This window comes from Diabrotica undecimpunctata, chromosome 2, assembly GCF_040954645.1.
Source record: "Diabrotica undecimpunctata isolate CICGRU chromosome 2, icDiaUnde3, whole genome shotgun sequence".
Classification (NCBI taxonomy): domain Eukaryota; kingdom Metazoa; phylum Arthropoda; class Insecta; order Coleoptera; family Chrysomelidae; genus Diabrotica; species Diabrotica undecimpunctata.
Window position 1 is genome coordinate 20,344,634 of NC_092804.1, and position 13,374 is coordinate 20,358,007.

The following is a 13,374-nucleotide window of genomic DNA, read 5'->3' on the forward strand; positions in this document are numbered from 1 at the left end:
TGGTTGTAATAAATAATAATAAATACATAAATAAATGTTAGCTAATTAAGCACTTTCCTTGGAGTGTATAGAATAGGAATTATGACAAACTGTCGTTCCAATATAATGCACAATAAAAAATTTTATACAGGACGGGACCTCTAATATGTAAATTAAAAAAGAATTTGAATTCTTAAAGTTTTTACTCCACATTTTCAAAAAATAACCTTTTCACATTTAGCCGATTACGATCCTTCAACTGTCAGATTTAACTAAAATGTCATGCAATAATTCTCGACATTCTTAAAATCCTATATGACGTCAAAATTAGTGACGCACTGAAAGAAGGGTTTGGGACAGACTGTATCTTACATTACAATTATGTGGCTAAAGCACTAGTTTCCAAGCCAACTCACCAAACACACACACACACACACACACACACACACACACACACACACACACACACACACACACACACACACACACACACACACACACACACACACACACACACACAAAGTAAATGACACAGGAGAACATGCTGCCAAATTAAAATGGAGCTTCGCAGGACACAATGCCCGACTAAAGGATAAAAGATGGAACCACGAAATACAACAATGGAGACAATGGTTAGGAAAGAGAAGCAGAGAACAAAACAACTACAAATTATGTCATACCTTACGAGAATTATAAGAAATGTATAAGTCAATGTTAATTCTGACAAATAGGTACTTGTCAAATAATGTTCTAAATATTTTGTCTAGTATCATTACATCAATATACAACAATTTACAATTTTTGTGTATTTATTTTCTTTAACTGAATTACTGAACAATGGCCGAATACCCAACAAGGCATTGTGGTCCTTGTCCCAATTTAGCTCAGTTTGTGTCGCGAGAAGAAGCTGCTCGTTACGAGCAGAAAACAGTTCCAAATATTGAATTCCACGAGTTCCAAAGATCGGATGAGCCTGGTTTGGGAGTTAATACATCGAATCTTAAACCAGATTTAACGGTATCTCCCGTCAAAGAAGTACACTTTGAAAATAAGGATCATAGAGTAGGTAATGGATATGTGGGAGGTATTCCTGAATGTGAAATGTCGAAACAAGAAGCCTGTCACTGTTGTAACGATAAAAATGGTATTGAGAAAAAGGAAACTTTAAAAGGTAATGTCTTTATCTGTTTTTAGGACTATTTATTTAAAATGGTTAGTGGAAAGAAAAAGAAAAGACTTGCAATCTGTTAAAAAATAAATTGGAACGGTTTCGAGTCAAACTACAATTTTCTGATCATCGTCAGGTCTCCGATAAGGCTACTTACTTAATAATTAATAATAAAAACACATTGATTTAATATTGACATAATTTATAACAACAACTATAATTTTCTTTGAGTTGTTAAATATACTTACCGGGACCTGACAGTGAACCTAAATTTGTAGTTTTTGAAACCGGTCATCCAAGATACTATTAAAGAGATTGCAATTCTATTCTTTTCCGGTTCACTAACTAGACTTCCCGCAGCAGCTCATTGTTTCATATAATTTTCAGGCATCCTCAAGAAAGATTCAGGTCCTAAAACAGTCGAGGAAATGTATGCAGATGCAGCAAAAGCTCAAGAACAACAGCCTTTTGTTAGTCACCCAACACAGCGTTCTGCTCAGATTGAAGAAAAAGCTAATCCTGCATGTTATTTACCTCAACCAAACGATTCCCTACCGCATATTCTGGCTACAGAAATGGGACCTATAGGGCCGTGGGCTACTGGTAGAGTTGATTGGGGTCCTCTATCTGGATTGACAGGTACAAGACCCGTCGTAGACAAGTATTCAATAGCTAGATACAGTGAAATTGATTGGAGACTCGAAAATAAAAAAATACTAGATCTAGCTACAACAGAGCAGCATAGAGCCAATTTAATTGACTGGAATGGTCAACAATGTCTCGCTCAAACATTGACAGATGCGGACAAAAATCAAGCAGACAATACAAAAAAGTTAAACCAACGGGAACTCGAGCTCCATCGATGGAAGTGCGAACTGGAAAAAGCTATTGCAGCAGCATCTGAGGAAATTACTTTTATGGAAGAGCAAAGGCATAGACTAAAGCAAGCTAGCAAAGTACTTACTCTTCCCGAGTCTATCGCTGGTGAGGCGCTGGAGAGAAGAACCGGTAGAATCGATGGGGAATTGGTTCGGGACGAAGTTGAAGAAGAACTCATTAAGGAAGTAGCTTTATGCGCAGAAATTAGAGATATATTTTCTAGAACGCTAAAAGATGTGGAAAAACAATTATTGGAAAACAAAACTGCGAAACAACGACTGGAATATGATTGGAGTGATAAAAAAGTTTCCCATGAAATAGATTCTATTAATATGGCTTTAAATAACAAATCTACGGTATTGATGTTTAAGCCTGGAGCTGTTCGTTTTCCAGATGAACAATCTACTCCTGATTATTGGGAACATTTTACACGCGAAACTCTTTTAGAAGGAGAGGCTACCAGGCAAAGGTAAACAATAAATAATATTTTTAATCTGCAGTAACTAAAACCCTCTAGTTATTTCTAATATTGCTCTCGGTTACGAGCACTTTTGTACCTCTTAGGTAGCTGGTAAAATAGTCCTCTAATAGGAAGTCTGCGGTATTAAGATTTTACTTTAGTTTTAAGCTTGTGTATCTATTCCGTCTCTCCATCTATGTAGTCTCTTATCGTATTTGATCCACAGTGTCTGTTCTTTATTAATTCTTGTCATTCTTAATTTTTCTACTCGAGTTTTAAAATAATTCTTCTTTAGGTATATTAGACAAGCTGTAGCAATTAATAATATAAATTAGATAGTAATAGTAATTAATAGCATCATCATCATCATCATTATCAGTTCATGATACAGCCCTTTGTGAGCCCTTCTCCGTTGGGTGTCTGTTTTCTCTACTTCCCTTACTCCAATATTCCTTAAATTGTCCTGCACATCATTCAGATACCTGAGTTTAGGTCGCCCTCTTCTTCTTCTTCCGACCGGCCTATTCAGCATGGTTATTTTAAAAGAATCACTTTCATCCATCCACATAACATGGCCCACCCATCTTAGTCGGTTCATTTTGATAATTTTCACGATATCTGCATCACCAAAACGTCTATAAGTTTGAAATTATATCACCTTCTCCACAGACCCTGTTCGCTAACTCCGCCATATATGGTCCTCAATACTTTTCAAGATTCGTAGTAACTCTTCATTTCGGGTCGTCATTGCCGATGTTTCCGATCCGTAAGTGAGCACTGGGCGTATAATTATTTTATAAAGTTTGCACTTTGTTGCTCTTGACATATATTTCTCGCTCTTAATTAAGGGCCTAAACCAGAATAACAGTGGTTAGCCACGCATATGGCTCTTTCACTGTTTCTATAGTTTCGTGTTGCACCTCTAAGTTATTTTGTTACATTCTTGATACAGCCGGAATATATTTAGTTTTCTGGGAGTTACTAAAATAATTAATAACATAAATTAGAAAATATGGTTACCAATGGAACAATGGAACAACAACCTCTCTAAGAGTTTAATCTTTTTTACGCTTTTCATTCAAAAGAATTTCGTACATAGTTTTTACATGCCAACAGTTCTTGTTTTAATTGAAAAAGATATTTACAAAAGAATTTTTGTTGACAGATCGGTAACTCTACGCGGAACACTAGATAATATTTTAAACAATGCCGCAAGGGATTTGAGAGCACAGGCTGACAAAGTAGAAGCTGCTTTAGAGAAAAGAATTGCCTGTACACAAAAAGTAACAAAACATTTGGAAGACGAACTTAGAGGAGTGTTACAAAGACTAGCTGATATAGAGAGACTTAAGGATTCACTAAGAGAAGCCATTCGAAGACTAGACACTCCAATGAAGAAAGCTCAAACTCGTCTGGATAATCGCCTGCTTCGACCAAGAGTTGAAAATTGCAGAGATAATGTTCATTTCGGATTGATAGAAGAAGTTAAGACGATCGGTGAATCGGTGGCTGCTTTATCGGCTCAAATGAAACAAGCTGAAGAATCTCAAGGACGATTAATGCAAGTGAGAAGTGACCTAGAAAGAGAAATAATGTTGAAAATGAAAACGTTAGAAATAGATCATGGACGAACAAGAAGGATACGGTCTTATTTTCCATCTGCAGCAGCTCTTAGCGGATATTAATTTGATTTTTGTATTATTTTATATTTATATTAATAAATTTACTGTTTTTGAATGCAATATATGTTATTGACTACTCCATAAGTCTTCCTCAGTCTCCTCTCCTCTTTGTCACATCACCTTCCTGGCCCAAACATATTTAATAATAATTATTTATACAAAAAAATTTCCATTTATTGTTAAAAAAAAAAGTTTTATAATTATATGCGTATTTACCAAATCCGTCTTGAAAGTTCCTCCAAAACTGTGGAAAATCTCCAACATATCCTGTGGTCCGGTAGGTTTTACATAAGTGGTAATAAGAAACTGCCACATCTTTAGGATCTCTTGCAACGTATATGACCTAAAATAATATTTAGATATAAATGCTAGCCAAGTTTAGTAATTAGGAGTGGTTGACATACTTTAGATTTTCGTTCTTGTGTAGGGTATGAAAGAAAAAGAATCTGTTTAGATATCGTGCACTCAACATTGTTCTACGGAGATAATGTATCGAAATAAGTACTTAGGATGACAAAATATAAAGACAAGTTGGTCAAATCGAAAAAGAAAACCATTACAAACCAAAATGTTTGTAATGGGTGTTGTTTTTAGAGGTATAGAACTTTGAATTGGAATAAAACAAAGACAATTTTTTAAATTGACATGAAATTGATATTATACGTCGCAGGGGGGTAAAAACGCAAAACCATTTTTTGTGTAGAATAAACCGTTCTGTTAGAAACAACGCTTGAAGCGACCATCGATTTTGCATGTCAGTTCGCGCGCGAGATCAATGTTCAATAAAATTTTTGCGTTTTTACCCCCTCCAGGGGCGGTTTTAGGGGGAAGCCCGAAGGTAAAACTGGTAAACTTTTTTGCATCTTTTTTGGGGTCCCAAAATTAATATTCTCTGTAAAATTCATCTTGTCCGTATGGTTATTAGGGGTCAACTCTCTGACGACTGGACTATAGCTACTTTTGGAAGTGTAATTTTTTATTCCATACAACTTCGAATTATCCAAGTTTTAGGGTAAGGACACGTTAAAAGTAACAGTGACAGTAATAATCTTTGTTGTGTATCACAATATTTTTTTATGACCACATGATTAATGTCATCGAGTGTCATTAAAATTGAAAAGTTAACTTAACAAGTCAGTACGTAATAAAGAAATTACCAAAAAGTATTGCGTAATAAAATATTACATAACCATTTTCTAATTTTTTACGTAACTGTTGGACTAAAGACACATTTGACAACTAAATTATATTACGAATAAATAGAAAAATTTCATTTTTTGTGTTCTAAAAAGTAGAAAAATTATATTACCTTACAACCTATGTCCAATAGATTGGGCGGCATCAGACTAAAAGGATTGTGAGTTTTAATGAATCTTCTTTCCTTCATATTGTTTAAATCATCTATTATCCCACGGTCCAGGCTTTGAATTATTTTAAGCTTTTCCGGGTAATGCTCATTTTCTTTTAAAAACGTAGCTTTCATTTCGGGGTGTACAAAGCAACTAAATCTAAAAAACACACACATGTAGGAGTATATACAGATCACGAAATTGTTTTGTTGACCATACAACACAATGCCAATCGCTGTGACATGTTACATGTTTCCACCTCTATATTCATTTCACAGTGGGTACGAATTGTCGTAATTATCACATTGACATTAAAAATTTCAAACGAAGTTCTGAAAGAATAAACAAATAATTAATAAAATACCTATTACGTTGTATACCGTCCAAGAAAAAGTGCAACTTGTAACATGGTACTTTCAGGGTAATTCGATACGCGAAGTTATTGATTTATTTATTGATGCCATCGAAAATAGACCCTCACCAAGTGTTACATCAGTTAAAAATACCATTAAACATTTTCAAACTTCGGGATGTGTAAACAGTTGTAAAAAGTGTCATGAAGGTAACGAACCACGTGTTAGACTTGTCGATAGTGAACCCTGCAATAGTGTACAAATTGCTAGGGAATTTAACGTGAATGCTCGAACTGTCCAGCGAGTTCTCAAAAGGAATGGGTATCATTGTTTTAAGATACAACCAACACAAGAACTGTTTCAGAAGATAACTTTAGGCGGATGGAGTTTTGTGAAATTATGTTAGATAAACAGAATTAACGAATGAATGAAAATGTACACTTTTTAAAGAATATTTTATTTTCTGACGAATCTTCATTTTCATTACATAAAAACACAATCCATTCGTTGCAAGGTATTATTTTCGGAAAAATAAGCATCTCAGTATTGCAGTGGGAACGCAGCATCCGCAAAAGTTAAATGTTTGGACTGGGATGTTAGGCGTCCATATTGTCGGTCCATTTTTTATGGATGGAAACCTAAACGGGTCCAAATATTTACAACTTTTACAAAATGAGATCATTCCGGCAGTTCGACGCCTTCACGTTAATTTTCAGGAGGTTTATTTCTATCAGGATGGGTGTTCGGCTAGCAACTATTGACTTCCTCAGTCAAACGTTTCCTGATCGACTAATAAGTACACGTGGTACAATTAAATGGTCCGCTAGATCCTGTAACTTAGCGCCTAACGATTTTTTTTTTGGGGTTTTCTCAAAGAAAACATTTATAGGCATCAGTTTGAAAGGGCCACAAACCTAGTCGAATTAAGGGCAAAAATACTTCATTTCTCTGCAAGCATTACACCAGCCCTACTCCAAAATATGAGGAGAAATCTGTTTGACAGATTTGGTTACTGTTTAGCACAAGGAGGTGGAATATTTGAGCCCTTAATTCATTAATCTGCTTTCCTAATTTTTATTTTTTGTTAGGTACATTTTACGAAGTTTGTAGGTTCTTAATTAGGTAGTATTTTTTATGTTTTAGTTTGGAAGAATTTTATTGTTTTTTTTTATTTAAAAGTACAAACGATTCTTATACTGATTTTTTTCTTCTTTCTTGTCTTATTGTTATAAGCTTTGTCCATTAAAAATTTGTACAATTTTCAGTGACAATAAAGCATATTACTTATTTACTTACTTATTTATTTGTATTGCTATTAAGGGTAAAAAATAACCAAAAAATTAGTTTTAGAGCATTATAATAAATATACTCTAGAGATGGGATTGCAATAAATCTTAATTCCTATGGTCAACAAAAAAATGTCGTTATCTGTATATATATATATATATATATATATATATATATATATATATATATATATATATATATATATATATATAATTCATGAAAATCCATTAAAAAAACGTGATTGTTTCAATTAAAATTCGCTGTTTTCAACCATAATTCGCTCAAACCGTATTGACCTCTAAAAAAATTCTATAAAACAAAAGTTACTTAGAATGTTATCCTCTATATTCTCGTGATTATTTGAGCAAAAGCATTTCTACCCCCGAGAAGGGATGGCAACTATCCCTAGGGCAGAGCACAATCGGCGTTATATAACTTTGGTTTTTTGAGCACTTTCCCATCAACTCACGAAATTTCAAGTGAATCGGTTCAGTCCGGCAAAATTGGGAGGTGAATAGCTTGAGTGACTGGAGTTTTGGAGACATTTGATACAAACTGATAAATTTGAGACCCGAAAATGGACAAAATACATTTTGGAAACGGTTCTTTACTAACAATTTTAAGGAACTAGAACGTTTGAAGTAACAATACCAAAAATACTTACTCCAAAAATGGAAACCTCTTTCTTAGGTTCACTTGACTTGCTTTCTTATAATCTAAATTGTTAGCTAACAGCCATATCATTTCTTGAGTCCAGGTTGTACCTAAAAATAATTAAATTAATATTCTTAAATTATAAAGTTATGCTCTATCTATATAACTAAAACACGGGTCCCGTTTGTAGAGACGGTGGATTTTCCGAGTCAATAAGAGTGGGATACAAGGTATGGATGCCCTTGGCTAGCTCATTGAGTAGGGGATGAGATCGTCCGATGACACGAGAAAGTAAATGAAAAAAAAAACATAATAGAAAAAATCAGTAGAAATACAAAACGTTATTCATATATAATTTGAATAAATATGAAAAAAGTATAATTCTAGTATTATCGGAGAAATTGCAATCGAAATAATTTTAAAAATTACAGAAAATAAATTAGAGAATAAAAAGATCAGGCGGAGTCTAAGTAAAAAAAATAATTAAAAACGGCGTGTGGTACCTATTTGTGGAATGCCGACAGAAGTGAATACTTCTTATAGCGCGTTATTACTATATGACTCCAATCGTCAGAGATGAAAATGCCACTAAAACTTTATAAATCATACGAACAAGCTAAATTTTGCTAAATATCAGTTTTGGCATCCCCTACCCCCGGCTTCTCCCTAAACCCGCTCCACCCGTAGGGGGAAAACTGGAAAAAACAATTTACCAAGAATCTGTAGAAAAAAATGTTTGATATAAAAAACGTAGCTAAGTAATTTTGAACAAAAATCTTTATTAGCAATTTTGGTGTAGAATGAACCTTTCTCCAATGAACTAGAATTGTGTTTCCACTTGATTCTCCACAGATTAAATTCAATTTTATGATTCCATTCAGTTGTAACTAGCTTTAGAGTATTTCTTCGACCTTTTTTTTTTGGACGACCCATGATTTTACCTTTTTTTCTAAGATACTTCATGTTTCCTCATAATAGTTCTGCACTGTAATTTTAGGCATATTAATTTCATCCGGCACTTCAAGGATTGTTTTATTGTGGCAATAATTTTTAATTACAATAATTTGTAGAGATACCAGGCACCGTTTTATTAAAATAATAAAGCGTTTTACTTGTCAAAAAATTAGTTGGTCAATATAGCTTAACGTTTAATAGGCCATATTTAGAATAGTGCCTATTTAGCATTATTATCATAACTCTTGAAAAATACTAATTAAACAGTCAAACGCTTGAATTTGTTATAAGTATATTTTATTTGTCAAATTATACAGTTGTTTGGGCTCGTATATTCATTATATTTAACCGATAATGGCCTGTTAGTGAACGAAGATAAAATTCAAAAACACAATACGCTGTAAAATCAAGTAATTAATTGTTAAAAGATCGAGAACCTTTCACCTTCCCTCGTGCTAACGAATGAAAATGAATGGTTTGAACCTGATCATTTACCTGTACGACATTGGTGATTGCAGCACCGTATTGTTGTGTCTGTATACATAACTTTACTTTCACTTACCTGACCTAGGAAACGTTACGATAAAAACATCGCTTGGCCTTGCAACGAAATTATAGAAATCATGTGCTTGTCTCTCGTAACCGCTGGGGTATAACCATTTCTTTGGACCTACTTGCAGATATTTGGTTTTCTCTCCTAAAATAAATTTCATTATAAAGGCCGGAATGCTCATAAAATTTTATACGACATTTTTAAGTAACATCCGTGCAGTATTACGTTAATAATATCTACAGTTTATGTAGATGACATGAAAAAAATTGAAATTACGTAAAAGTTATAAATGATATTGGTATTGGACATTTACATATTTCAAGTTCAATAACTGTAGTTTCTTAAGCAATGTGTTGCGCGTGGTAATTTTGATAATGGTTTCTTTATTACCTTGCCAATGCCAATATGGGATGGAATTTAGTGCACGGCAAATCGCGTAGGGTTCAGCTGTGGGAATACTAACTGGAGCTAGGGGCTAGTTAAACGCTGAACTACTATCGTGTATTTACACCCACATAACTAATATCGTGGGGTCACAGATGACCCCAATTTTAAAAACCTCTAAACAAGTGCATGTGTATATAAAAAAGAGGGTTTTTCTAAACTTAAATTTTATTTCAAGAAAATTAAGAGGCTATAATAAAAATTAGGAAACTTTTGAAAGAAATTTTCAATCAAATCAAGTGCATCAAAGCTATTAGGGTAATTCCGGGAGAGATGGCTCGTCGGGTGAGATGACTCGGTCGAATATATCACAGTTTTATCCTATTTTAAGTCAGTTGCATGTTGCATTCCGTTATTTGATGCGTGCGTATGGTATTAGTAAGACTCTGTTGTTTCCATGTCTTTCCCAAGGTTGAAAAGTAAGATATTTAGAAATTCATATTTACATCTTCTTAAAACTTTGTCGGTGCCGGGATACGAACCCGGGCCCTCAAGCTTGTTAAGCAAGTAACATAGCCACTGAGCTACGGCTGCCACTACATTCCCTGTAAGAGGACATTTCTATTTAGGGTGTGGCCAAAATATATTGTATGATTTGAAGAGCCCCTTTAAGGTCCCGGAAGAGTTTGAAGTCATTAGGCATTCCCGTTCCAAACCATCGCCGTTTGTTATAGTGAGTGTGTCACAAAACATGGTACTGGATTGGAAATCATTTTTAGGCACAATATATTTACAAAAATGCCCATTTAAAACTCAGAGTTTGAAGGAAATAGTGGCATCAGCTGATCATCAGTGGCGGATCCAAGGGGGGGGTCACGGGGGTCATGACCACCCCCAAAACAAAATTAAATATCAATCAAATAATCGTAAAAAAAATAATTTAAAACCCAACAACCCTATAAGCAGGGTTGCCCCAAGTCAAGAGTTGAAATAATTCAAACTGATTTATTGTAGGGGTAAGTGTAGAATTATACGGAAAACTTTTTAAATTGCTCTTTAAAAAAATCAACAATTCTAAATACAGTAATACCTCGATTAACAACTTTACTTCCGCGAATTCAGAGTTGCGCGATTTTCAAATTTTGACAATTCGTCATTTGAGTGCCAGAGAATCGTTCGATTATCGATGTGATAGAATTACCGTTCACACATTATTGCTCATTTAATGTACATGACATGACTTTTCGCACGAAATCAGCACATTTTTATTTTTTATTAGGTATTTCTTATCTTCAGTTTTGTCTACGAATTGGTTGTTTGTAATTTGGATATGTATTGTTATTGTTGAGACTGTATAATTTATCTAGGTATATTAAATATCAAAGTGAATATTGTTGTTGCATTAGCTCTGTCTGATACGTTAGTGAATACAAATAAAGGAACTGGGGGCTGCTGTCCAAGACATTTGTGAAACTGTGAAAATTAGATTTTAAGTAAGCTACTGAGGCCATAGAGGACACTAAATACATTCTTCAAAATAAAAGATCAAATGCTGAATCTGTTTTTAGCAAGCTTTACTATGAAGTAAACAAATAGCTGAACAACTAGACCTTGAATTGAAGATGCCTCGTATAGTTTCTCGTCAAACCTGTCATCAAAACAAATCTGCTAACTCTTGCTAAGAATATTTCCGAAGATTTATTTATTTACCCCTTTTAAATAATATCTTTACTTCCACCTTTCAGGATATTATTGGACCAACTACTTACTGCATATTCCACAGTAGAACAAAAGTTTTCACTGTGGATTCAAAAGTGGAAAAGAGTCATGCAAAATAATGGAAAACTTCCTGATTGTATTTTAAAAGTATTAGAAAACTGCGATATTCATAGGTATGTATCCAAATATCAGAATATTTCTGCAAATATTAATTACACTGCCAGTGAGTGCAGCAACAACAGAGAGTTCTACGCTTAAGCGTCCAAAGACTTGGCTTAGAAAGAGAACTTCTGTTAACTGGTTTAGCACTCATCAATGTGCATCCTGAAATTTCTCAAGATCTTGATGCAATCATAGAGCGATTTGCTAAATCGGATAGGCGAAAAGAATACATTTTTATAAAATTATATAATATTTACTTTTCTTATAGTATTTTTAATCACTGAACTTTTATTTACCACTCGTTGCCGGCTGTTGCTGACGATTCGTGCACTTATAGCCTAATATGTCTAATTATAGAAATAACTATTCCTTAATTATATTATGTTTTTTGTTGAATAAATTAATTTAAATAAAATGCTGTTTACACTTTTCTTAACGTTTCTTCTTCATTACGAAAGGGTGGCTATAACTACAGCAAATTGCTCTTTATCTTGAGCTGTTCTTAGTATCGAATGTGTGTCCATGCCTGTCCAGTCTCTTACATTCTTTAGCCAGGAGCATTTTTTTCTTCCTGGACCTCTTGTTTCTCCTACTTTCCCTTCCATTATGATCTCGTAATAAGTTATATTTTTCTTCTCTATGAATATGTCCTAGATAACTCGTTTTTCTATTGTTTACAATATTTAGGAGTTCTCTCTCGGCCATTCTTCTCAGCACCTTGTTATTGGTCACGTGCTTTGTCCACGAAATCTTCAGCATTCTTCGAAAAACACACATTTCAAAGGCTTCTATACGCCTCATACTTGTAATTCCGAGAGTCCATGTTTCCACTTCGTATAGCAATAAAGAAATGAATGTTGTTACAAATTGATATCCCCCCCGACAAAAAATTTCTGGGGATCAGCCACTGAAAGGTCCAAAATCTAAATCCTGTCTCAAAATCACCCTCAAGACCCATGACTCCCCCTTGACAAAAATTTCTAGATCCGCTACTGCTGATCATAGCCGCTAACTACTACCCTTCAACATACAATGGACCAGTACTATTTGGATTAATATCTACGAAAACGCTTTGACCAAAACTCAGCTTTAAGATGTAGAAAATTCTTGCTGCCTGTTCTGGAATACGATGATAAGTTATTAGAAACTTTAAATAAAAATGAGATTTGTTCCTTTTTTTTTAATTTTTGCTACAGGTCCTTTACCAATTTCAAAGGCTAAGTTTAACAACCTAATGAGTCTTATGCGGTTTTGCAGTCCAAAAAGCAGGGACATTTTTCCAGAACCTGGCACATCTCTAACAGTAAGTTTAAATTATTTATGTATATGTTCATAAATAAATAAAACATTAAAAAATACATTAATTTTCTTTTTTAGTTCAAAAATAAAAAAGGCTGGTTTTTGTCTGTTTTAATGACATTGCTGATTTTGTTTCTGCAAACCGTGAGTGATGCAGATTTTTTTTTCCGACATTAGTTTTTGTAAACCAAAGACTATAGTTATAATACTTTATACTAATGTTAATTTCTGTTTTATGTAAACTACTGTTTATAATCCCTTTTTGAAATAAAAATCATGGGTTTTGAACATTAAAATTTAATTTATTCAGTTGTGAAAAGATATGACATATCTGATTTTTTTCCTGTACCCTTCAATTGAAGAAAATGTAAAATAAAATTATCTCGCGCACACCCACCGTTTACGCGGATAATCCCGTCCCTTGCAACTTATCGTCTGGTACGTTTGTTGCCTGGGTGAGAATAAAATTCTCAGTTTATACCTACCTCCTCA

At 34.0% G+C, this 13,374-nt stretch overlaps 2 protein-coding genes across 2 annotated transcripts in view; one reads left to right on the forward strand and one right to left on the reverse strand.

The window, feature by feature from the left end:
* Nucleotides 1–13,374, reverse strand: part of LOC140434294 (sulfotransferase 1E1-like) — a 54,331-nt gene that overhangs the window by 13,324 nt on the left and 27,633 nt on the right. The window contains exons 2-5 of the mRNA XM_072522448.1: nucleotides 9,328–9,462; nucleotides 7,822–7,921; nucleotides 5,478–5,676; nucleotides 4,385–4,511 (exon numbers count right to left, since the gene is read on the reverse strand). Coding sequence (XP_072378549.1) covers nucleotides 4,385–4,511; nucleotides 5,478–5,676; nucleotides 7,822–7,921; nucleotides 9,328–9,462 — 561 coding nt within the window. The remainder of the gene's footprint in view (nucleotides 1–4,384; nucleotides 4,512–5,477; nucleotides 5,677–7,821; nucleotides 7,922–9,327; nucleotides 9,463–13,374) is intronic.
* Nucleotides 678–4,228, forward strand: LOC140434293 (tektin-4-like). Its single transcript, XM_072522447.1, has 3 exons — nucleotides 678–1,150; nucleotides 1,535–2,495; nucleotides 3,652–4,228. The coding sequence occupies exons 1-3, from the start codon at nucleotides 817–819 to the stop codon at nucleotides 4,169–4,171; spliced, it is 1,815 nt and encodes a 604-aa protein (XP_072378548.1). The 5' UTR covers nucleotides 678–816; the 3' UTR covers nucleotides 4,172–4,228.

Excerpts from the sequence above, each read along its gene's own strand:
- LOC140434293 (XM_072522447.1), top strand. The coding sequence starts at position 817 with ATGGCCGAATACCCAACAAGGCATTGTGGTCCTTGTCCCAATTTAGCT. Across the intron at positions 1,151-1,534 it reads GAAAAAGGAAACTTTAAAAG|GCATCCTCAAGAAAGATTCA; the intron begins GTAATGTCTTTA and ends TATAATTTTCAG. Across the intron at positions 2,496-3,651 it reads GGAGAGGCTACCAGGCAAAG|ATCGGTAACTCTACGCGGAA; the intron begins GTAAACAATAAA and ends TTTTGTTGACAG.